Below are 25,348 nucleotides of genomic sequence, written 5' to 3'. Positions count from 1 at the left end.
GGTAAAAAGGTCTAATTGTAACACAATTTAACACACTTTAGAACCCCTGTAAGACCCTAGTAAGTGGTACCCCTGGTACCTAGGGAGTGGTACTAAATTGTATTATGTCAACTTATTGGACTCCCACACAAACTGCAGGCAGTCTGCCAATGCAGGCTGCATGATATGGTACAAACCATGAGTGAAAACAACATTACACACTCAATGTGTGTCATTCCAAAGCCACTGCATACATAATATATGTAATTCACACTATACAGCATGCCTTGCAACCCTAAGGCAGTGTGACTTATATTACATGTCAGAGCATATCTGCATGAGCAGGTATGCCACTGTACTGTCTAGTTCAATTACTAGATGGTACAAGTGAACAGGGAAGCCACCGCAACTATATCTACTGGGCATTAGTCATTACGAGTTCCCCAGCAACATGATGGCTTTACTGAAGCTAGAGTGTTTGGTATCAAACACCTTGCCTTACTACATCTGTAAGGTTACCTTTTATTATGTCATGCACCCAGAGGGCACCTTAGAGGTGCCCGCTGAAAACCCTATCTAGTACGCTGGCTGACTGGTATCAACCAGCTTGCCACCACAGAAAAGTTTCTGACCCCTTGCAGGTGAGAGCCCGTGCTCTCTGAGATTAGAAACAATGCCTGCTCTGGAGAAAGGTGTTCACACCTCCTCCAGCAGGATGGCTACTGATTTAGTATATCAAAGCCAGGGGCTTTAAACCCCTGCTGCCTTTGATGTGTGACCCTGGATTCCCCCAGACCTGGGAGATGCCAGCCCCTGCACTGAGGCCCATTTGGCACCAGGACAGCAAAGGAAATTAGCTTTGTAATGAGGTGTGTTGAATCTCCAGGCCAGTCACACTACCAAGGTGGGTGGGTAACTTGCCCCATGAAAGAAGGATCCCACCATCTTGTTTTTGTGGAATTAGGCACTCTGAGACAGGATGATGCCCACAGGAAGTGGTCATATAAGGGATGTAGTGACCCCAAGGGTAAGTAGCCAATTGACTACTACCCTTCACTCCCTTTATTGCCCCCAAATTTAGTATTTAGTTGGCCCCCTAACACCAGGAACTCTAATGCGCCTGCCTGAAGAAGAAGACAGACACAGACGAGCCGAAGAAGTGAGGAATGTGTACTTGCATCTATCTTGGCGCGAAACACTGCCTGACTGCTGCTCTCCCAAGAATCACTGACACCGACTCGTCCAGAAGTGGAACAGCCTCTCCAAACCCTTGGAGGTCTCCCCGGCACTTCCTCGACCCACAGTATCTCTTTGGAGTGGAGGAGCCACTCCCTGCACCAGCAGGCACCAACTGCAGCTGCCCAGTACACTGTTCTGTCGATGAGGTTGCAGCACCCCATCAAGAGGTCTTCTTGCCCTAGGAGATCAGGTCTGTTTCCATGCCAAATTTAGAGATGCCAGTACCCTCAGGAGCCGCACTGTACCAATTCCCGTGGTACAGGAGCCAATTGCAAACACCAGGGCTTGTTTGTGTTCAGCTGGAACACCATTGCCGCCAAACCTTACCTGCATGTCGAGGGACTCTGCTGTGTTTCTTTTTCCTCTTCTGCAAATAAACCAAGAAATGTGAGAGCCAATGTCAGCCTTTCATGATAAGCAGCTGCGACGTAACAAGAGTAAGGGGCACTTGGCTAATTACACATGTGCACATGAGGGTGCACATATGTGGGGGCTGCAGGTGTGAGAGTACCATTGCGTGCAGCCCGGTAACAGTGCACAAGTAGCCTGGCGCAGAGGGAACACTGCAGTGTTAGATGTTGACCAGGGTAGGTCTTATAATCTTACTGGACACTCATAGGAAAAGTCATTGTGGTTTACTGTCTTGTCTGCAGTGACACTTTATTGTACACTTAGGGAAAAATCTGTCTTAGAGAGCAGTTTCACTTCCCCTTGGCCTGCAAAGTAAAATGACATATCAAAAAGGGGCGAAACATGTGCGCCAAGATCAAATCTGCACATTCCAAGGCAGTGTCTGTACATCTTATGGTTGATCAAAATTTTTCATAAATCACTATATCACCTCAGAATCAGAGCCCAGGTCTTTTGTCACTCTGCTGGGCAAAGGCCCTGTCTCATTTATTATGGGGATACACACCCATTCAAAATGGTTCCATGCCACGCCTGTGAAACAGGCCATGTCTTGAGCAGCCTATATGTTCTGATTCTGAGCAGAAAACCCACATTGCCGGCTAATGCAACTTTCGGTGCCTCCGCAATTGGACCCACGTGTGCTTTTGGCTGAAAGCACAGGCATCAAGCTTGATAAATGTTGTCATCCAAAGGAACGCAGCATCAACCGGTTCCTTCTTGACTATTTTGTTTACCAATGAGGAGTACATATTTGATTCTAGTACTTGCCACAGTTGAAGAAAGTGATGAAAGTATCAAGGACATTGCATTGAGGCTTACTCTGAGCTGATATAGAGTCAAATGGCACAGTACGTAGGACTTGCATCCTTGAATGATCTATGTCCTAACTTCCATGTACTGATCTTCATCCATACAAGTACTTGCAAGTTCACAGAAACTCAGTCACACTGTCCAGAGCCTCTCCCTCACTTTGGCAAGCTTGCCATAAACACAACACTCTTGCAGTAAAAGTTATTTTCAGTGTTGAAGTAGGCTTTCAAAACTGCCACTGCATTTTTCTAGTCATTTTTATCAAGCTGTATAACTGGAGATTCTGGCACTTCTTATATATTTCCTCTACCATGTTATGCAGTACCAATGAATGTTTCACTATTCCATAGGTTTCACAAGTCACCTTTACATTTTTACTTATGATGACCAATCATCACATTCAAACTGAGCAACTAAAGCCGTGGCAGCCAACTGGCTGATCCAGGGTAGGTGGCAAAAAAAGCCTGCCACTGTACTATATTTCCGATCCGAAGCAATAGAAAGGTTGTCAACAGCCATCCTTGAGGCAAGCAGCCCTCATTCCACAGGAAACCTTGCAGTGATACCACAGGTCTACTCACTGCTGCCAGTGTTCTGCCACATAATATCTGAATAAGTCACAGCCTGGTGCTGCTAATGAATTTGCTACTGGTTGATGAACATCAAATGATTATGATATTTTGACCCTATATGGCCATGCCCATCCATGGTGTGACTTTCCATGTCTAGTACATTACAGATCGGCAACGCCTGCAGTACAAACCACTTGTGTAGAAGTCAACTCCTGAAGGCTTGTTTAAAGTAAGTTACTGCATTTCTCACTACAGGAGTGGTTTGTGCATGTGTAAGATCTGAATGCCTCTGCAATATAGGTTGATCAATTTTCTTTATTAAAATGATAATACATATTTTTGAGTTAAAAAAGAAAATGGCAACATATAATTGAAACAATTAAATGGGCTATGCCTTAAGGAAGAATTGATTGGCAGAGCAAAAAAACTGCAAAGGAAAAAGAGTCTTTTACAGTCTCCATTCAAGGAATATGCAGAAGGAAGGTGGAGGAGGATTGGAACCAATCAATCTATGATGCACATTCAAAATGTTAGCAAAAGGAATACCATGGGAAAACTTACTTGCGTTTACTAAATTGTAAAAGTATTAATGTCATTACTTCAATGTTACTCTCCTAAACATAGTCTATGTATGGACCTAATGCAGAAACACTTTTTTTTGTGCTATATTGACTAAACTTAGTGTATCAATGCTGGGCAACAACAATTCGGCTCAGTAATGTTATACATATTCATCAGATAGTTTTAAGATATGTGTTTATTGATTATTTGGATCAATGTTGATTGTAAAGAGAGGGTGTTAATGGGCTTACACCAGGCAAGCAACAAATTGTACTCCGAGTTGCTTCCCTGTTTTCCAAAATGTTGGCTTTTTGCTCAAATTAAAAAGGCTAGATGCTTGGTCGAGTTGCAAGTGAGCTCAAATACAAGACTAAAATTAGGAAAGTCTATCCAGAAGGCCTGTTTTTTTACACTGTAGCAGCGCTTCCTCTATCATCAACGTCTACCATTGGCTTGCATAGGAAACTATTCAAATATCTAGTAATCCACATCTTAACAGACATGCTTGCTTCACATTGCGGTGTAATAGGTAGACCACCAAATTATTTAAGTGTATAAACTGGCCAAAAACATTAGCAATTGGTAAATGACTCCATGCAGTGTCTCTCAGCAAAGTTGCACACTAGCAGCTTGTTGAATATGACAGCATAACCCACGCTCAAAGAAACCACAATACCTAGAACAAGAATAGCTCAGACTCCATCTGGAAGTGGAAATTGCAGAACTGCGTGATGTCTAACAGAGTCAACTGTATGACAAGGACATACTAATGACAGGTGGTGCACTATACAAGTGGCAAAACCATAATAAAACATTAAATATATTATATGATATTTTGTTTTCAACAGGCAACTAACATGCTCAGTGGAATCACGTCAGCCAGCAAATACATATCCGGGGCAAATCAAACACGCCATCAATACCATAAATCACAGAACGGTAAATTCATGTTCTTAGGCTTTACATACAGGTGCTCCAAGATAATCATTTCTGTGCTCCTTCCATTAAAAAGTGTGCCTTGGAGAATGTTTTTGCTCAAACTGCATCTAAGGAAACTCTGAATACTTTCAAACTGAATGCTGTAAAATGTTAAGACTTCTTCGATGCAAGAGAAGGAACGCAAAGGACCCCAAAGACTGAGGGGAACCTCAACCACAATATCCTCTGGGATATAGTCCAACAGTACTTGATCTCAAAACATGAACTGTGTAAAGTCCAAAACTAGACTTTATCACCTCATTACTCTAGCTCTAAAAGACATGCAACACAGCTACAATCTCCTCGCCCCGCCCCGCTTCACAAATTCATGTCTTTTCAAAGAGCTATATGATCACAAAGTAAGTGTTGTACCTGTAAATCAAGGGCATCAGCTCCGGGCAGCTGGATCTTCACGTTAAAGAGTTTTTCTTGGTCTAGGGCTGCCGGCATGTCCACATTTGTATGCGTCACATTTCCGTTTACCTCTTTAGTTAAAGATTTATCACCTAAACAATGGAAAATCAGTAAAGTGTAAATATTTGCTTAATTGATTTCTTATATGTTATTTGCAATTATGGTACTGATTATAGTAGTTAATTGCAAAATCACAAAAATAAACTTGTTCCTTTGTGGTAACCGACAAACACTGTGTTTTATTGACTTAACAATGAGTGAATTAATGAAAATTAAAAGAAAACATTGTACAGGAGAAGTCTCTAACACTGCATGTTGCAAGAAAATGACAATTTGGAGAACTTAACTTTCAATAAGTATGTGGCACGGATATTTGTGCAAACATCTTGGCCCTCTGTGCTGGCTCTCTTTAACAATTCTTTCTGTACTGGGAAGTGTTAATCGAAAGGGAATTTGCAGCATATAATGCAGTGCTTAAACAATAAATGGCTGTGCTGGTTGCAGGTGGTAATTGATGAAAACATTTAAAAATTCAATGGGTTGATGGAAACAAAGAAATTAGGATAGATGAGGTACACGGCTCTGTCTCACGGTATTTTCCATTAAGAAAGATGCACATAAAATATGTTAACAATTTTGTTATGAATGAATTCTCCAAGATTACATACGTTTGCAAAATGATACAGTGAATAACATACACACAAACAAAGGAGCCAGCAAATTAGAATATCCTATGCATTATAGAAATCAAATTAAAATAAATGTTTTGTTTGGGGGTAGGAAATTCATGTGTTAGCGTTCTAAAGGGAGAGTTATTGTTTAATAAGTATGGTCTTTTATTTTGTTTCACTTTGTCATAATTTTGAAACTTGTGATACATTTGTCATGCATCGCAACTAGAATACATATTTGCAAAAGATAGGGGAAGTCTTTGAAAAGTGATGGAAAAGTGTTCTGAAAGAAAGGGTAGCTATAGTATTAGGGTAGTTATAGTATTCAAGTTCAAGATATGTTTCTTTATATATGTACAAGTAAAAGTTCAGTTTATGTGAGGCCGCATATTTACTTGTGGATAAAAATACAAGTGTAATAATATATTATCAGGACAGGAAAGTAGTAAAAACAGAAGAGCAAATACAATCACTGACTAGAAATGTGTTTTATTGGCAGGCTAAGGCAAGCAACAAGCAAACACATCCTAATGAAAAGAGACATTAAAAAGAAATCAAAATGCTGCATATATCGTCTAACAAAACAAATACTTTCAGCCACATCACCAAATGGAATAATGGAACAATCAATGGAATAGCATGGGATTAATGCATAACCCATACAAGCAAAGGCACTGCACTAAAACTACGTAAAAGGCTGAAGTGGGCTAATCCAAATCCCAATCTCTCTCTCTACATATACGTATTCCTATTGTATATTTTGAAAGACTAGATGACCTTGAGATCTTCCAGACATCTAACACTGTCTTTCAGCAGACCTACCTAAAAAGTAGAAGATTCACAATCTTTTGAGACAGTTGTGTTTATTCCACCTAAAGGCCCCAACTACATTTAACCTGATGAGGTAGGCACACCTTAGTGTGAAAGTAATTAAATACAACTTATGAATGGCATAATTTTATATTTACTATTTTTCTTTATTAAACAGAAGCATATGTTTTTATCGGATTGCATTCTCTACTCATTTTACTGAGTGACTAAAGCCTAAACATTCCTAAGGCAATGTTGGGTTCCACAGTGATCAATCAAAGTCAGTACATGTTTGTCAAGCTACAGAAATGAGATTTAACCACCCCTCCCTGGTAAAAGGGGGCACCTTTGGTCTGGCGCTTTCCTTCTGGTGGTGCCCAAGACAGCTGCCTACATGTGCCATTGAATTTCAACAGTCCCAAAAGCACCCATCCCATGTAAAGAAGATTGAAAAGATGTTTCTTGTTGAACCTTAAGACATTCAAATCTCTGGTCTCTTTATCCTGTAGGGGTACTTGCATCATTGATTATGGCAGAATTTGTGAGATGTGGGGTTCATTGCAGTACCAAGCAGTGATAACTAGCAGCCACACCATGTAAACTAAGTCCTGTTACCGTGGGTTAATGGAACTGATTCAACTTAATTTTTTGGAACAAACGTAAAATTTAGTAAACATTATCTACATTGCATTGATCATAAATCTCAAGAGTGAATGAGGATGGAAGACTGATCAGTGCCCTTGGTGTGTCAGATGTGTCCACTAGCCACACTTGTGTGTAACAAGGATGTAAAGTGTGGCAACTAACTTGTGAGGATATTTGTTGCTTTATGGATTGCCATGATTTATATTGTTTGGATCTTTCACTGTACGTATAGCTACACACTTCGTGCTTCTAGAGTATTATTCTTTTCATATAAAATAACACGGCCCAAACTTCAATAAAAAAGTACACATTCACTCCCGTAGTATACCATTAAAACTCTATGTTAACATTCCAGCTGTTCTGAAATTCGCAAATTACATTTCCTTATTTTATGTCCTTTATTCTTCCAGTGAGAAATATTGTCCCCATGCAGAAACCCCTTCCTCTACCACCCACCAAATAAGGAATATTTTCACCCATTACTACCCTGGAAAAGGGTTTGCTATTTAACAAAAGCAAATCCCCAAAGTTGCCCAGCGTAGGAAAGGGAAGAGAAAAGGTATATGAATACCTACAAATGTACAGTGTGTGTGAATAAAATACTAATGGAATCCTCACCCTGGAACACATTTTCCTTCCAATTGGAGCAGATCTGTTTGTCTCCCACATAATATGCAGAATATGAATGTCTACTCATAAATCAAGGGAATTATGTAAACTGAGTGTTTCTGTTAAATTAGTTTTGACACTCAAGTACTGTGGCCTTGATTGCTCATCCAACCTTCCCAGGAGTCAAGATGTCTCAGGAAGTCAACTTTCTGTGACAGACCCAGTATTCAGTGTTCTAGTTATTAGGAACATCATCTTTCTAATGTTTGATAATTGTAATTTGGACTGTATGGATTGGGGAAAATACCTAATACTGGTGAATGTGGTGCTTCTCTCATTTCAGGACGTAAATGGTTATTAGGACCCACCTTTAAACTTCTAGCCATTTGTATAGTAAAAATGGATCTATGATCCATGTTTACTGCTTAAAGGGTTAAAATAGGAAAATGTTCACATTAGAATAAATGCATGAGGCTATACTCATGATTATTTATATAGAGTCACTAAAAGAAAGGTGCGAAACTGAATGCTTAAGAAAACAGCCCTCAAACCTGCGTTTTGATTCTCATTCAACGCAGCGGGCCATGCAGAGAGAGGAGACCCTTCTTTAGAGTGATACAGCCTATGGCACTTTTGATACCTCAGCACAGCCTCCCTGTCCAAGTCGAGTGACTACCTTGTCCTCGGACATGATACCTCTCCAGGCAAAGCCGCTGGAGCTAGAGGTAAAAGAAAATACTCAAAGGGCCAAATATACAAAACTGCTTTGCAATTACAACTCCTGTAATACACAAAAATCACAGGGTGGTCTTTTTTTTCTTTTTACTAAACCCATTTTATTAGTCGGAAAGCCTTTACAACAAACAAAATGGGCTTTGTGAGCCATTCCTAAGTGCAATTAGGAGGGGGTGTGAAAAGGCCGCCCCCCTCTTAATTGAATGGAAAGGTGTGTACAGATGGTCTTCGACTGCCTTAGCTGCAATCAGGTAACGAGACCTCAAAGGAGATGGATACTGACTGGGAAGGCATCCCTTTGGGTAACCTTGGAGCAGCTGGCAGCAGTCCAGAGTACCACTGTCTCCTCCTCCTGATATAGTCCTAAACAAGTTTCTGTTTTTTGAAAGCATCACAGGTTCCTTATAAAAAGGGGGATTACAATCACGTTGGTAGTGGTCTGCTATTTCTTGCTGGTCAACATCCCTATGTTTGTAGCCAATTGCAACTGTTGTTTTGGGACTGTGTCATAATACATCGGGCCTCAAGTTGGCTGAAGCTGAAAAAGAAAGGGAGCCCATAGGGCTAAGCACTAGATGTAAAATATTCAGAACATGTGCAGAAAAAGAAGGCTAGGCCCCATGCCTTGGAAGAAGGAACACTCAAGTTTGTGGCTTTGAAGATTACTTCTGCTCCAATGGTTACTGCAGCTATGGCTGTCCCTGTTAATCCTTCCCCCCACACCCAAATATCTAGTGTGGCGATGTAAATGTGTGCACAGTTAATGGCAGGTTGAGTTGCCTGACCTCTGAACTTTGCCAGTTACCATTTTCTTTTGAGCTTCTAGACCTTTTGAGCACCAGGAACATTGGAGAGACAGTTGCCATTGACATGCCTTTAACCTCTTTCTCTTTGTGTGTTTTCCAAACGCTGATGATGTATTTATGAGTAATAGTTCAGAGACAGATGCCTAGCAATGCAGCCCACTAGGATTGCCTTGTATGCTAATTGACTAGTATTACTTTTAATGGATGCAGCACTGCCTCTCACGCAGGAAGTTATACCTTTTCATTCTTCACTGCTACAGAACACTGCTTAAGAACAATCTCGCCCTGCTGTTTAAAAGTCACTCTAAAAATATGTTTCACAAGTAGTTAAAGAAATAGCTGCTCATTCTGTCACCCTCTATATAGACTGTTTCTAACCCCTCTTTCTTTTTGGTCTTCTGATCCAGCACCCTTTGGGGCACTTTTTGCAATTCACAAATCCCATTGGTCATTGTCTCTTCCTAACCAATCTCTCAAACGTTGCTAGGTCTAGGGTGCATCCAATCATGTACCTTCTCATCGGTGCTATGTCAAGTGTAATAACCATGACTAGTCCTGGCTTTTTCGTCAACAGCCCTTCACATGTTGAAACTTTGGATATAACATTTATGAATGAAATGAGCATTGGCAAATTCAATAAGACTGGTGCTGGCTGCCAGCCTTGGTTTTTTTAAACTTTATTGGCTGGGGAGCTGCCGGGCCCTAGCTAAACAAAAACATTGGGTGAAACCAAAAATTATTTTGGTATCAAAAGGCACACAATTCTGTAGATATTTCTGGCACTGAATGGAACTACTTTGTGTTTGAATCTGCTCCTTGTGAAATAACACAATGTTGTCACTCAAATTGAATTAGTCAATGACTGAAGTAGGCTGACTCGTTATCCAATGCAGTATGCTGTAGTGGGCAGAAGAAAAATGGGAATGGCACATCAACATACCAATGAATGAAAAGGGCTCACTGAAAGACCCGCTAAGTAAGTATACTATGCATATAATTTTAGTAAAATCAAAAGATCTTGATTAATGCTGGACCTAATAAGCAAAACTACACCCAGCAGCCAGAGTGTTGTTTCTTTAAAAAGTTAAAGATTAAGATATTACCTTAGACATGGGCAGCACTACATTTGCTTGTTATTATCATCTCTGCAAGATGGGCATACTTGGGGCAGAGTCAATCAAATGTCACCATTACCCTTGGATGAAAGGCATAACCATGGAATAATCAGTCACCACTGAGACATCCATTCATTCACCAACACACCCATACACACACTCACCCACCCACACACTCACCCACCCATATAGCTGTTTCCACATGCACTCTTGAACCCATACACCCAGTGAATCAACCAACACACATCTATGTAGAGAGTCACACACCTCCCACCCACCCACACACTCACTCAGGCACCCATATAAATACTCAGGCAACCAATCGATAACCTATATAGACACTCATGTAGCTACTGACCAACCCAGCTGAAATATTTTTATATTATTTGCAACACACTACAGGCAGTCAACTGCTGCATGTTCAATCTACAGTGTAACGTGGATGGGTTCTGGTTAAAACGTTACGGTTCCAAGCCACAGAAAACACAATTAAGCAATTTGCTATAAAACATACGTAAAGGTCACGTGTGTATTGTGGTCCAATAATTAATATTTTTTACAATTACGAACTGTAAGGCCGAAAATAAGACGCTTTAATTGCTTTACATTGCATGTACTGTCATGTTGCAGCTATAGAACCACCGCCGATTGTGCAATAACAATAAAGATATACCCCACTCACACACACACACACACGCACACACACACCCGCACACCCGCACACCCACACACACGCAGGCTGAAGCACAGATCGGCAGAACTCAGGCACAGAAGGTTTCACAAAGCTCGACTCGGACTTCAACATATTGAACCCCACTAAGAGCTTTGTGTTACAGAGAACAAATGCATAGAACCCCCAAAGTGACCGAATTATAGCGCGCCCGCACGCGCTGGGACTGTAGACAGTGGGGTTCCCTGACCACCTTCGGAAACAGGCTTTGCAGTCCTCCAGGGCTCGGTGTCACCAGCTCACTGAGGCCGTCCGTGGCACAGAGCCGCAGACTGTTTCTATACAGGGAGCTTGTGCTCGCAGTCCACTGACAGAGGCCAAGTTGTCCCGGGTGGGGGTCTGGTGTGTGCAGTCAAGTCACACTTGGCATGGGGGCCCGGACTCGGATGTGCCGCCTTCACCCTCTAGTCCTGTCACACCGGGCCTGTGGATGCTCCATCTGGTGCGTGCAGTCCAGTCACACGGGGCACATGGGCCAAATCGGTGCGCAGTCCAGACTTCCAAGGGGCACATGGGCCCGGACCTGGGTGCGCCCGCTTTTCTGTTTAGTCGAGTCACCTGGGTCGTGCAGGCTTAGACTTGGGTGCGCAATCAGCTGCATGGAGAGCAGTCCCTCATCTGATGAGTACAGACCTGTCACCCGGGGCATCACGTGGGCATGGATATGCCTTTACTCCTGTCCTGAGAAGCCCACTAGCCCAGTTACATGTGGAATGTTGGCTTGGACCTGGCTGCAGGCAACGCATGCAGTCCAGTCACACGGCGTGAAGGCTCCGGCCTGGATCTGCCCTGTGCGGCGTTCAGTCCATTCACATGAGGCCTGTGGCCCTGTGACCAGGCTGTGGGTGTGGACATTGGTGCGCCGTCTGCGGCCTGCAGTCCAGCCCAGACACGCAGGGTAATGTAGGCACAGAGCTGCATGTGCGTGTAGTCTTGTCACAGGTGCATTATGCAGGCATGAACATGGACGTGCATCTTGCGTGTCTGAACATGGCTGTGCATTATGCGGGCATGAACATGGATGTGCCACATGGGGTGTGCAGTCCAGCCCAGCCACGTGGGGTAATGTGGGCGCAGAGCTGCACGTGCGTGTAGTCTAGTCACAGGTGCATTATGCGGGCATGAACATGGATGTGCTGTCTGCAAACAGTCCAGTCATACGGTGTGTGTGGGCCAATGCAGGGATGTGCCAATCCAGAAATGAGCGTACCCGTCAGAGATGTGTAGGATCTACACCCAGGAGGAATGGCAGAGGTGCGTATCGGGGCAGCTTCCGGCTTCTGAACTCAGCCATCCTCTCCCCCACGCCTTAAATGATGCATAAACACGGCGAGGCGGGCGTAAATCGACTGTGTGACAGGCACGAGAAACTCCCCAGACGGTGTACCTTCTCCCAGGCTCCAGTGATGGGCAGGCCTTGCCGAGGTCACTTCTGAATGAAACGATAACACAGCGAGCTATGCTCTTTCAAACTGCTGCTGTGACGACAAGACACTCTTTGCAGCACATTTTGAAGGAGATATTTTAACCTATGCGTAATGCGAGAGGTTTAGAAAGACCCAGGCATTTATTTTGAAAGCCCCGGGGATGTGGTGGCCCCCGCAAATTAAATACACAATGCCCCCAGGGCCTGGCCCTACTGGGGGCCTCAATAAAATGAACTAAGTTCCTGGCAAGCGGGTTAGCAGGCAGTCGGGAGTCCGCATAGAGCAAACCGCTACATAGATAAGATATTGGGGCCCATCGGGAGACGGGGAGGGGAAAAGACCGACCGGAGACAATATAAGGTGTGATAAAGGCCGCTTTATTGGGAACAGGTGCATCTTAACACAATACCAAATCCTTGGCCTTTGCCGTACAAAACTAGGCCTAACTACATATATACATACCTGGCAAAACCCCCGCCCCCACCCCTAAAATGTTCCCCCGCAAACAGCATATACATAATTACCAACTACCCAAACGCCTGCCTCAACTGTTTAAACACTTGCCATATGTACACTCCCTCCCCCTCTGTCCTGGAAACCTCATTCCTCCTATCCTACCCCCCCCTTAAACTAGGAAAAAGCGCCAACAGCTCACCAGCACCTGCCCCAGCGACATCAAACCCCGATCACCTAACCAAGAAAGCACCTGCTCCCAACAAAACCCCTCCCAAAACAACCCCCCAGGACCAACAGACCTCGCTCAAACCCCCTCTGAACCATGCCACCATAGGGCGGGCGGGACAAAAAACGTTCCTGCCTACAACTCGACTGCTAGGTCACTGTCCCTAAAATGATGGACAGTGACCCTACATGGCCGTTATTATACACACCAGCCCAAAAGAAGCCCAAGGCTACCACCAGCCCAAAGCTAGCCCAAGGAAGCCCAAATCCCCCCAAACAGCCCAACCAGCCCAAGACTCCTTCCTGTCCCCTGCCTATCTCGTCCCCCTCCCCTTCCTCCCGGGGCCCCAAAATTCACCGGGGGGGCAAGCCTCCCTCCGGTCGGCTGCCCCCCGCAAAGCCCCATTGGGGCCCATCGGGAGACGGGGAGGGGAAAAGATCGACTGTAGACAATATAAGGTGTGCTAAAGGCCGCTTTATTGGGAACAGGTGCATCTTAACACAATACCAAATCCTTGGCCTTTGCCGTACAAAACTAGGCCTAACTAAATATATACATACCTGGTAAAACCCCCGCCCCACCCCTAAAATGTTCCCCCGCAAACAGCATATACATAATTACCAACTACCCAAACGCCTGCCTCAACTGTTCAAACACTTGCCATATGTACACTCCCTCCCCCTCTGTCCTGGAAACCTCATTCCTCCTATCCTACCCCCCCTTAAACTAGGAAAAAGCACCACTTGAAAGCCCCATACGGCTTTCAACCCCCCCCCTAGGGCCCCTGCACCTTTCGGATACCTGCGCACCCCAAGTGCCCGATCTACTGCCTCTTTCAGCTGCACAATATAGAGCTCCATCCCATATCGTGACAAATGCACGTCATCCTCCATGAAAAAATACACTGCCCCATACTTCAACTCCGGGTGATCCATCCTACCCAAGCCTTCCTTCTCACAAAAGGCCTGCATTTCCCTGTTAATTTTCCTCCGTGTCCTGTCAATAGCCGCAGGCCTCTCCGCCCCCCTCCAGCATCGTCTAGGGATGAATTCCGACCAAATGACATCACACCCCGCCCACTGCCTCCGAATTTCCAGTAAATCCCTTTTCATCTGTTTCACAAGTGCCAGTCCCTTACACTGCACCAAGTAATTTTTTCCCAAGTGTATGACTACCACATCCGGACAGACCCCCCCCCCCCGCACAACATTGTTTAAAGCCGGCACCAACTCGTGCCAACACATGCCCCCTTTTCCCCTCCAATGACACCGAAACAACTGTTCATCTAACTCCAAATTGAGAATCCTGTGATTTTCCCATTCGGCCCTCTCCGCTCTCTTAACAAAGGAATGGCCCACCACGTAAATGCTCATCGCTGTCGCAGTAGGCCCCGCCACCGCACCTGCAAAGATACATATGTAAGCAATGGGCCCAACATGTCAACCTCACTCCACTCCTACACCCCGCATCCTAACGTACGTCCTATAACAGTCCGATTTCCAGCGTCCCAGTCGTTTGATCTCTTCCTTGCCCCAACCCTTTCGCGCCGCCTCTGTCGCCGCACCTATGCGAAAGGAATGCGTCCCGAACTCCTTCGGTTCCTCACCCATAGACCGCAGGGCGTGCCGCAGGACCCACAGCAGCTGAGCCGCCGTCACCCGTTTATTTACATATATCTAGATGGCAGCATCATATACAATGGTTATGCGGAAATCTCTGTCGTGGACAAAACTTTGTTAACATCGATTACGATGGCAACCCATAATATATGTGATAACATCGACTGGCCAACCTCTGTTCATGGCGGGACCTACAGTAATGTGCAACCTATTTCAATCTATGTTTTGTGAAATACTAGTTTTTCACAAAACAGATTGAAATAGGTCGCATAACCATTGTATATGATGCTGCCATCTAGATATATGTAAATAAACGACTTAGGATTTAGTCGGACACTTTAGAATAGATGCCGCTGAGTTTTAGACTTCAGGGTTCTACTTCATGTCTGAGTACTCAGACTCGCACAAAAGAACATGTCTCAATAAAGTTTTTGGTAAGACATCGATAACTGCTGTTTTGAAGCCATCGTGTTCATAAGTAAATTGGATGTAATGTGTTTTTCACATAGTCCAACTAGGTAAGGCAGTAATACAACACACTTGCAAAAATGATAAAAATAAATATAAATGCTTATGACAATAAGTAAATTGCCAGCAAGTGCATTCCAATATGGCCGATTAATTTCCCTTAAAAATCATGGTTCATTAAAACCAGAACATCCGGTTTGTCCTGTTTCGATCTCCAAACTTTTGAGATAAAACCACCAGTCAGTACAAGCTAGATTTATTGCTCTGACTGGAATTTTGCTGACCGTGAGAGGCGCTTTTTTGAAACTCTGGCTAGGTAAGAGAACTGACAAGTATAACTTACTGAATGGTGAGATGTGCTTTTTGCTGTGCTCACTTTCCTTAAAACTGTACCTCATTTCTGTTACAGGCTCATTCAGTGGCCTTGAATTGCTTACAATACCTGGAAGATAAATCGCTAAAACGTATTGAACAGGTAGTTCTTATAATTTTTTTATACCTACTATTGTTAAGTACACGCATTGTCTCAATAGGGTAACAGACATATAAATTATTTTGTCTGTTTCAGAATTAAATTACGGATCGTTTTTTCACTGAGCATTGGATGTGAAATAGACTAATCGGATTTCACAGGTATAAATGTTTATACACACCTGGTTAATGTCGAAGCAATATCGTAGATAAGAAGTCCTTTTGAAACTAAGTAAATCCTTCGATAACTTGGTTCAACATTAAGCCGTATATGATACCTATACGATAACAACTAGGACGCAATGGGCATATTAATGAAGATAGATTGCTAGCAAATCAAGTGACAAATATACTTTATGTCAAGTGGCGGTTACAACCACTCGGAATTCCTGTCCTGTCCGTTTAGAATGTCTGACAGACAGTAGCCTATACATCGTTGTTTCAGTCTGAATATATACAACTGTAATATTGATAGAATTCATTGATAGAGGGATGAATTGATAGTAGCAGCCTATGTCCCATATATATGTTTTATAACCATCTGAACAGAATGTATAAAGTCAGACACCGTTCTGTATAGATTGAACAAATGCAGCGACGATGATAATTGGCAATACTAGGGCAAACTTGAAAACAACATTGAAGGTATACAAACTTATGAAATATATCTCTTTGCAGAGAGTGTAAAGATAGATGTTGAGCCAACTAAAGGTTTTGAAAGTGATCTACTTTTATGTCTACAAAGTGAAGTAACCTACAATGAAAAAAATGTTTTATAAAAAGGTACGGTTACTTAAACAATTCAAAAAGCTGATATAATCCTGCTTTGTCATTTCGCAATGAATTGAGGTTAAACATAACAAGGTTATGTTCAATAATGTAACTAATAGCCGAACAATACACTGTATGACGCAATGAAATTTTTTTTAAAAAGAGAATGTAGACCAGAAGAATATATGGTTGTTATTTGTTAGGATTGCTAAATGAATTCAGGGTGTTATATGTATAAAGTTAAGCTCCATAAGATGGATACAATATAGAATGTGTTTTAATTATAACTCTATATTAATTTTAGGGTCTTCAAGAAAAGACTATTTGTCCTGAGGATGGTCTCATCGATACATCAATAGAGACCGAAACGTCGACTCACGCTTTTTCTTTTTAGATTGTTAGTCCAATCGTAGGAAAGAAGAAAAGCGCATACAACTGTTTCAAAGAAGTGTTTTGATTTATTCTTATGATACATGCTTCTTATAACGTTGTTATTCATTTTGTACCCTTTTTAATACTTACAGTGTATTAAATTAAAAAAAAATTCATATACACCCTTACTATCTCTTTTCATCTTTGATCACATATGGTGACTTACTTAGATTAATTAATCAACTATTGTTATATTATTACACTATTGACCTAAATTGTGACGGGTCATTAAACATTACTATCCGCCGTTGTGCTGCGAACTAGCTTAAACGAAATCCCGGGGACAGGTAGTGACACCCAAATTGGGCCTCCCTATTAAAATTTAAAGTGACAGAATTATTTTCCAAAACCTTTCATTCATACACAATAGCTGTGCGAAGGAGTAAAAAACTGTTTCCTGCAAAGCATTACTTATCCAGAAGCACTTTTCGGCATTAAAAAGGATATAAATAATATAGGTTGTGGTAAAGTAAAAAACCTTGTCAATTTTCCAAAGCCTTAGCGAATAAGGGCTCATCCAGCCACCAAAGCCAGCTTAGCCTGGCCGACTTGGCTGCGCCGCGCCACTCTGGAATTATGCAGTGCTGACCTGGTGGGGCCAATCAATATCTCTACTGCCAAAAAGATTGCAAACGCAGCATCAAATAAAAAAATATAATGCGATTTGAAATTCCCCATTGCCCTTTTAAGACAGTTCCCGCTGTCAATGGTGCCGGGCCTTTATTGAATTTCTTTTAAAGATGATAAGCTGCGAGGAACTGCAACGGCGTGAAATAACTTTTAACACGACACAAGGGAGGCAAGCCCGAAAAACACATAATCGCTATAATTGAGGTATTTGTAGCGTTTTAAATGTGGCGACATTCAAAGAAAGATTGACACATATAATTGCTTGATTCGCTTAATGCTTCCTTTCCATGGAAACGTGAGGACACTTTGTGTTGACAATATCACGTTGCTGAATGAGGTCAAGCAGAGATATGACGTTTTCCTCGCCTTCCTGTATCCCAAGTCACTTCCAGTTTGTTTAGAATACACGAATGTGACTTCAGCTGCCAGAAATGTTCCAAGATACCATTCTAAGCACAACTTGCAGTTCGGGAAGTTTGGGCTTTAATAAGGGGGCGGGGCATGTGTAACAAAATGTAGCATACAAAATTAATTTAATATATTTAATTTGTTTTTTTCAAGATGTTGACGCTGAAGAAATATCAGATGAGAGACCTTGTAATTATAGTAAGCAAAATAGGGAGGTGGGGTGAAGGGGAGAGTTGTAAAAACGTAACCACATGCACAAAGAAAAGCCGATTCCCAAACTTGGGCAGTCAAAAGTGAAAGTAGAAACATCGGCAAGGCAATAGGGCAAGTTTGAAAATCTACCGTTCAGAGTAAAAAGTGTGGTTTGTTGAATGTTGATACGTAGTTGTGGATAAGCTACAAATAAATCAACAGGACCTTTTTGCAACGTTGTCATTTGGTGCAGAGAGCAGTAAAGCGATCTGTACACATAAAAAAGACAAAGCTGCTGTCTTGTATGATGGAAAATGAGGCGCGCGTGCTTGGGAGAGCAGTCTGCTCTTTTTCGAAGCACACACTTGTGCTTGTGGCGCGCCCCTGCGCGCTCTCGCAATGTGTCTGCCGCCACAAGCACCAGTATGTGCTTCGAAAAAGAGCTGAACAATGGCTAAAGGTCTCCATGCTCGCTGTGTAGGCAAGACCTAAAAGGGGCTCTTTCTGAACCAAGGGCTACATTTTTGCCAAATTTGGTGTAATTCCATTCAGCAGTTCGGGCTGTAGCTTTGTCTAAAGTTTCCCATGGAAATTAACCTGGGGAAAATGCATTTTGGGACCCCCCTTTTTTCTCGCCCCCGCTTGACGAATCACTCTGAAACTTTCAAGACAGGAGCTGACCGGAGCGCCCCACTAGTTTGGAAAATTTTGCGAAGATTCGTCCACCGACGCCAAAGTTACTGAGAAAAGAAAAAATGCTTTTTGAATAGATAAGAGGTCCTAACTATAACCACCTACTGGCGACCGTAGGTAATATATATATAACTACTGCATATAAAAACCAAAGTCGCAGAGAGTAGCATGCTTACTCAGCCAAGTGCCACTTATAGGTACGGAGGAGACAACAAAGTGAGAGTGGTCGACAAATGTTTGAGCTTGAAGATTAAGTTGATTAGAAGAACAGGGCAGACCTCTGTCCAGTAGCACTGTACCATTTAAAGTTTAAAACGACCCCAAAGAAGGATCATGAATCTTGGGACACAAGGATGCACACTGCAACTGAGAACTTGAAAGGCTGGACAAACGGAAAGAAGATGGCGACAAATAAGAAACTGTTTGGTGTACTTTTAGTAGGACAGCTTCTGGATGTTGGTGCAGTGGATGTGCATTAATATCTTGCATCAATGCCTTGCTGACAGCCAGGGTCTGAACCTGAAGCAGAGAGCTGTAGCCACAAACTTCTGGGTAGCCAACAAGAACAGTCTTGTAAAGTGGACGACCATTCTAAACAGCAACTCATAATTTCTTGAAAGTGTCCTCTATGATTCCAGGAATCCAAGACCAGAGAGAACCCTGAGTAGTTGCTTTAAGACTTGGGCTTTAAAGCAGTCTTCCTTGATAAGCCTGTGGAACAGATATCCATCCCAGCCTATCAGCCACCTTCCCTTCACAATCTCTCCACCCACTTAATTTCTAAAGCCCAATAACCAAGCACCTCTGCCTCACAGGGACTTCCAGTGCCTCCAGACAATGGTCTTTCACAGCAGTGCTCCACGCTGAGGAGTTGGTGAGCCAGTCACGAAGGGAGGTGTAGAGTGTGTACATCTATAAAGTGGAACAGTAGGGGAATCACACGAGGCTTGCTTAGGTCTGGAGAGTATGTGTGGGGAGTGTGTGAGTGAATGGTGGTTCACAGGGGGCTATGGCCCTACACTCATGCAACAGACCCTGCATGTTGCACTCCTCCTAAGTGACATGGGCGCTTCTTATGAGACACGCTTGAGCCTTATCTACAGTTCCCAGTCCCTGTTTCTTTCTCTCTCTAGCTCTGTCTGTCTGTCTCTTGTCTTCATTTCCATTCCCTATTCACTAGTTCTCCTTTTCCATCTCCCTTTCTGTTTCTGTTTCTTTCTATTTTAATTTCCTTGACCTTCCCCCAGTTCATCTGGCACCTACTTCAGATTTGCACGTGTGACCCCAAAATAGACTTGAGGTTAGACTAGAATTGGCAGGCATACTGAGAAGTAACATTTAGGAAAGGCAGTAAAAAGCAACTTTCCTTCAATTGAATGTGTTTTCACTTTGGAATGAAAACAAAATAGTGTCCTCTTTTGTGGCACATGCATTTAACACAAACTATGAGTAAGTAAGTGGATGAAAACACACAGTACACACATGAAAGGTAATCCCTGCCTTCCATCGCCTTGAGTACCATTATATTGAGCAATGTGGTTAGAAACTGTAGGTGTTTTGTTGGAAAAGACGTCATAAAAAACAAGCTATATCTTTCTAAACAATTGTGCAAACTTTATTGTATGAGGTTTGGGCTTGTTGACACGTTTCATTCTTGTTTATTAAAATGACTAAACTATTTGCAGCCTAACGTATCATGTAAAACGTATCTTAGAACATTGCATGATAAATTCTGGCACAGGTGTTTTGGTAAATGTGCCTGCGTATGTCTGTGTGTCCCAGAATTTGGAGTCCCATCAGGTCTCACAGTGTTGGGAAACGCCTACTAAGTCAAACTATGCCAGACAAACACTGTCAGTGTGAGGCCCACAGAGCTACAAGGGCAGGCAGTGTTTTACTATTTTAAAGCAGGAATTCAAAAAGGTAAAAACACAGAAACAGTTACTTTGGTTCTGTGAACAGCTTTATTAAATGTTTCCATTATGTGCTACTTATCTGTTCTTCCGCTCAACTCCATTTTGGATAGCTGTGTTTTGATAGCATTTAATTGTTTTATTGTTTCTTCAGTTACTTTTTAAGAAGAATTGTTACTCTCCAGTGTTGTTTTACTTGCCAAGCACACTGACACCAGTCTAAAAAGAGTTGTACTATATAAAGATGTGAAATAAATAAATAAATAAATATAAACGTAAGCTAATACCAAAGTGACCATGGACTTAGAATAGTAAGTCCAAATTTCATATTAGTCAATGGGTGGTCCTCGTAAGTGGAAGATCTTACTCAAGCATAACTCCAGTGTGAAAGAATGAAACTATAAGGGAAATTAAAAATCGGTTGTTAAAATAATTCGTTTTAAAAATGCTGTGTTTTCTGAAAAGTGAATCTTTTTTTATTCTATTCATTTTCATTAGTATGCTGCTAGGCAAATAGTCAGAAAGTAACTTCAAGTTTTAACAGGGGAGAAAACATATTTAGAATGCCACTGATGTCAGTATGTCCTTAGGCAACTCAGAGAGGCCTGTCAGATGTCAACCGAGTGCAGCAAGGAAACGGCCCAGGTTACTTGTTTAAACGTGCTATTAGGTTTACTTCTCAAATTAGCCATGAATGGAGTACTGTATCGTTTTTCCTCTGCCTCTCTGCTGCTTTGTAGATGCTAACAAATGGATGATGACATCAAGCATAAATACACAAATAAATATGAAGACAATAGACCAAGTAATTGAATTAAAATAAAGTATGCCCGTTGGCTCTATTTAAGATCAAAAACAAAAACGCATAACATGCGTTTAGATCCTTTTATGCTGCTTAGTAGGTTATGAAGCTGGCAGATTTTATGATTTTCATATGTATGTATCTCGTCAAGTCAGGGGCTGTGACATTTTAAGAAAATGATAAAAACATGGCGTAAGTTAGCTTGTTTGCTTTTTTCCCCCGAGCAAATTGTATAGGATATCGTACAATATATAAAATGTAACAATTTCAAAAATATTATAAATTGATGAACTGTAAGAAAGGAGGGAACATTAATTAGAAGTATGATAGACAGGAGGCAACACCATGGCTTAAAGGAGTATAGTACTTTCTACACTGTCCTAAACGTAGGAGGGTTATATGATACCATGACCTTGATGACAGGCTTTAGTTCCAAGCTTAAAGCATTTTCTTTCTTTACACAACGACCCTCATTACGAGTGGCCAGGTGTTATTATTATTATTTAAAACTTTATTCGAATACCAGGTACCCATAAAAGTGCACAGTAAAATACACCTGTGTTAAAAACAATGTAAACAATAGCCTCGGATACCAACTCCAGCAAAGTAAGACAGAAAGTATTATAGCAAGTCTACACAGTGTTCATAGACCCATGAGCTCGTACCGCTGCCCTCAAGAATGTACCTAAATAAATTATCACTTCATCATCCATGAGTTAAAAAATACATTTGAAGCTTCTCTAATATTGCAAATATGACACTTTTAAAAAAAAGAAAACGAACCAGAAAATGTCTAGTGTACATGGAATAACATACACAGAAAAATGTGAAGTGCTGCATTGTTTGGAGAGACTTCCCATTACAAGGAAATGGAATCAAGATTAGTATTATAAACCAATGGGAATCACAACATATATTTCAGTGTGCCTTCCCTGCAGCGGAACAGTAAGCTTCGTTCCCAACGTCCCATTGGCCTGGACATGTATTCTGCAATTAGTGGCCAGGTGGTTGGTCTAATATTTTTACTCCACTGTGTCAAAATTTATCAGGTGCGTGACAGTGCATTCATAAAAAAATAACCTGCTTACTCGGAACACAATGTAATCTTTATAGCTTCTATAAAACTGATATGTACTCCTAGGTATGGCTATACTGAATTGTCTAGTCATGTCTACCTCTAAGTGTTCCTCATTTAAAAACTATTATCAACCATCCACAACTAATCTCACACCCACTAAAGTAAATCTGTAGGAAAAGCCAGAAAGTGCCTCTTGTAAGCATCATCCATGGAGCTACCGGTTGGTACTCACCAGTTTGCTCATTCTGTCATCATTGGCAACTTTCTTGCCAGAAAAGAAAAATGTGCGACCTAATCTTTAGGCTTGTGTGAAGAGGTGAAAAAATAATAATAGCGTGTAGATGCTGATTTCATCTATCATATATCTTAAGCCCCGTAGTGTAAAAAAGGTGAATACATCTCCTGATTAAAAGAGAGTTGTGAACAACTATTCCACATATCCTTTATTTCAATAGTGTCCACACTCAATTAAAAGAGACAGCATGTTTAGTCCATATTTAGGTTGAACTGCCGTTCATGGTCTGAACATGCCATGAAGCAGCCATTCATGCTAAATATGGTCTAAACATGCTCTCTGGCCGTTCAAGCTAAAGATGGTCTAAACATGCCACCTCTTTTAATTGAGTGTGGACACTATTGAAATAAAGGATGTGTGGAATAGTTGTTCACAACTCACTATTAATCAGAAGATGTATTCACCTTTGTTTATACTACTGGGCTTAAGATTTATGATAGATGACATCAGCATCTACACGTTATTATTATTTTTCACCTCTTCACACGAGCCTAAAGACTAGGTCGCATGTTTTTCTTTTCTGTGAAGAAAGTTGCCAATGATGACAGAACGAGCAAACTGGTGAGTACCAACCAGTAGCCCCATGGATGGTGCTTACGTGAGGCACTTTCTCACCTTTCTCACATTTTTTCTTTGGTGGGTGCGAGATTAGTTGTGGATGGTTGATAATCATTTTTACATGAGAAACGCTTAGAGGTAGGCATGACTAGACAATTCAGCATAGTTATACCTAGGAGTACATAATACCTGTTTTATAGAAGCTATAAAGATTACATTGTGTTCCGTGTAACCAGGTTATTTTTGTATGAATCCTACCTGGTTACATTCCTTCTCTTGCTCCTTATTTAACCCACGCGTTACTGTGCATCCCAGAATTATCCGGGCCACTCATAATCAATTCCAAGGAGTTCACTTTTTCCCCTTTCTCTTTTGTAATCCTGTCTCACTTCTTCCCCATAACAGTCCTAGGTAAGCCTTGGATGCTTGGTAAAGTAGTCTGTGATTTGGGAGGGACAGCTCATCCACTGTGATAAGGTGGACACCATTTGGAGTAATGTAGACCACTGGAAAGTATTCAGGCCATACCCAGCAGTACAATCTTTCTCACTACATTTCTAAGGATATGAGGATTTATCAGTTCCCTCTAACCTGCATCCAAGGTAAGAAGCCAGAGAACAGTGTATAGACCTTTACGTGAATTTATTTAAGCAGTGCAGAACCTTGACAAAAGAAACCAATGTCAGTATGCTTTGCAAAAAGGACCAAGGTAGGAAGCTTTGATATTCAATTTCTAGTGATGGATGAAAGTATGAAGGTATGCTCATATGGCTCCCATGCATACCGCCTGCCAAAAAATCCCTTTGGTGTATGTCCAAGAAGCTGGTTCCTCGGGCGATCCTTCACAGGAACTTGAAATGGTAATTTTCCTGCAGATTCCCAGTGTATGTTGATGACTTTTGCCCTGTGCTTGCTCCTCCAAAGCTGATAACAGAGACTGAATAATTAAAGTTTTTTTTCAGTTTGGATAAAATATGAGGCCATGACACACATCTCCAGTGTGCAAAGCTGACACCTTCGGTGAGGCCAGATTCTTGAAAAAAGAAGACAATAAAATGTTTTGTTCCATCAGAAAATGAGAGCAGACCTTTGGATGGAAACCTCCATCAGTACACAGAAGGATCATGTTGGATAAAATCATAGCCCAGAGGCCCCCAATTACTAAGATCCGTAATACCAGCAAACATTTAGCGAAAGACAGAGTAATCTAAAAACAGACCTTGCATAACAAAGGTAGATGACTATTTCAACACAATTTCTGCTTTGACCTTGTGTATATTGTTGCTGGATACCATGCCACAATGCACCTTTCATTTTTGCAAGTTTAGTTTTCCGTTGGATCTTAACAACAGGTTGTTCACTTCCAATGTATTTAGCAAGATGATGCTCCAGAGAAATAAGGGGGCAAGATGGTCTGTCTAATCTAAAGTGTTGGCAAATGCTTCCAGGTATATTGTGAACTGAAGGTGCTATGGTAGACACATCTGAAGTATTTGGTTATGGATTGATAAATCTATTACATTTATATTTGATTATAGCAATGAATCAGCATTTGTTTAGCTCTTGTCTCCGTCAAAGAGCCAGGTCTTGAGTTTGTGGTGTCCTCTGGAGGGTGGGTTGCTGAGTGGCGGGAGGAGGAAAACGGCAGGATGAGTTAAATGACAGAAAGAGGGAAGAGACAAGCAGAAAGAGGTTAAATACGGGGTCAGAGCGAGCAGAAAGAGGCACAATAAAGGTCAGAAATTAGCAAAAAGGGGAAAAGAAACGGTGATAAACGAGCGGAAAGAGGCAAAACAATGTCAGAAACAAGCAAAATAAAGGTCA

General features: G+C 41.9%; 1 protein-coding gene across 2 annotated transcripts in view; it reads right to left on the bottom strand.

Annotated features, from left to right (window-relative positions):
- LOC144792346 (clustered mitochondria protein homolog) overlaps nucleotides 1-25,348 on the bottom strand; it is a 487,620-nt gene that overhangs the window by 218,904 nt on the left and 243,368 nt on the right. For both annotated transcript variants that reach the window (XM_078667308.1, XM_078667307.1), the window contains exon 2: nucleotides 4,923-5,056. In XM_078667308.1, coding sequence (XP_078523434.1) covers nucleotides 4,923-5,000 — 78 coding nt within the window. In that variant the 5' untranslated portion in view covers nucleotides 5,001-5,056. The remainder of the gene's footprint in view (nucleotides 1-4,922; nucleotides 5,057-25,348) is intronic.

This window comes from Lissotriton helveticus, chromosome 11 (assembly GCF_964261635.1).
Source record: "Lissotriton helveticus chromosome 11, aLisHel1.1, whole genome shotgun sequence".
Classification (NCBI taxonomy): Eukaryota; Metazoa; Chordata; class Amphibia; order Caudata; family Salamandridae; genus Lissotriton; species Lissotriton helveticus.
The sequence above is the reverse complement of the archived record's forward strand: the minus strand, read 5'-3'. Positions and strand labels throughout refer to the sequence as shown.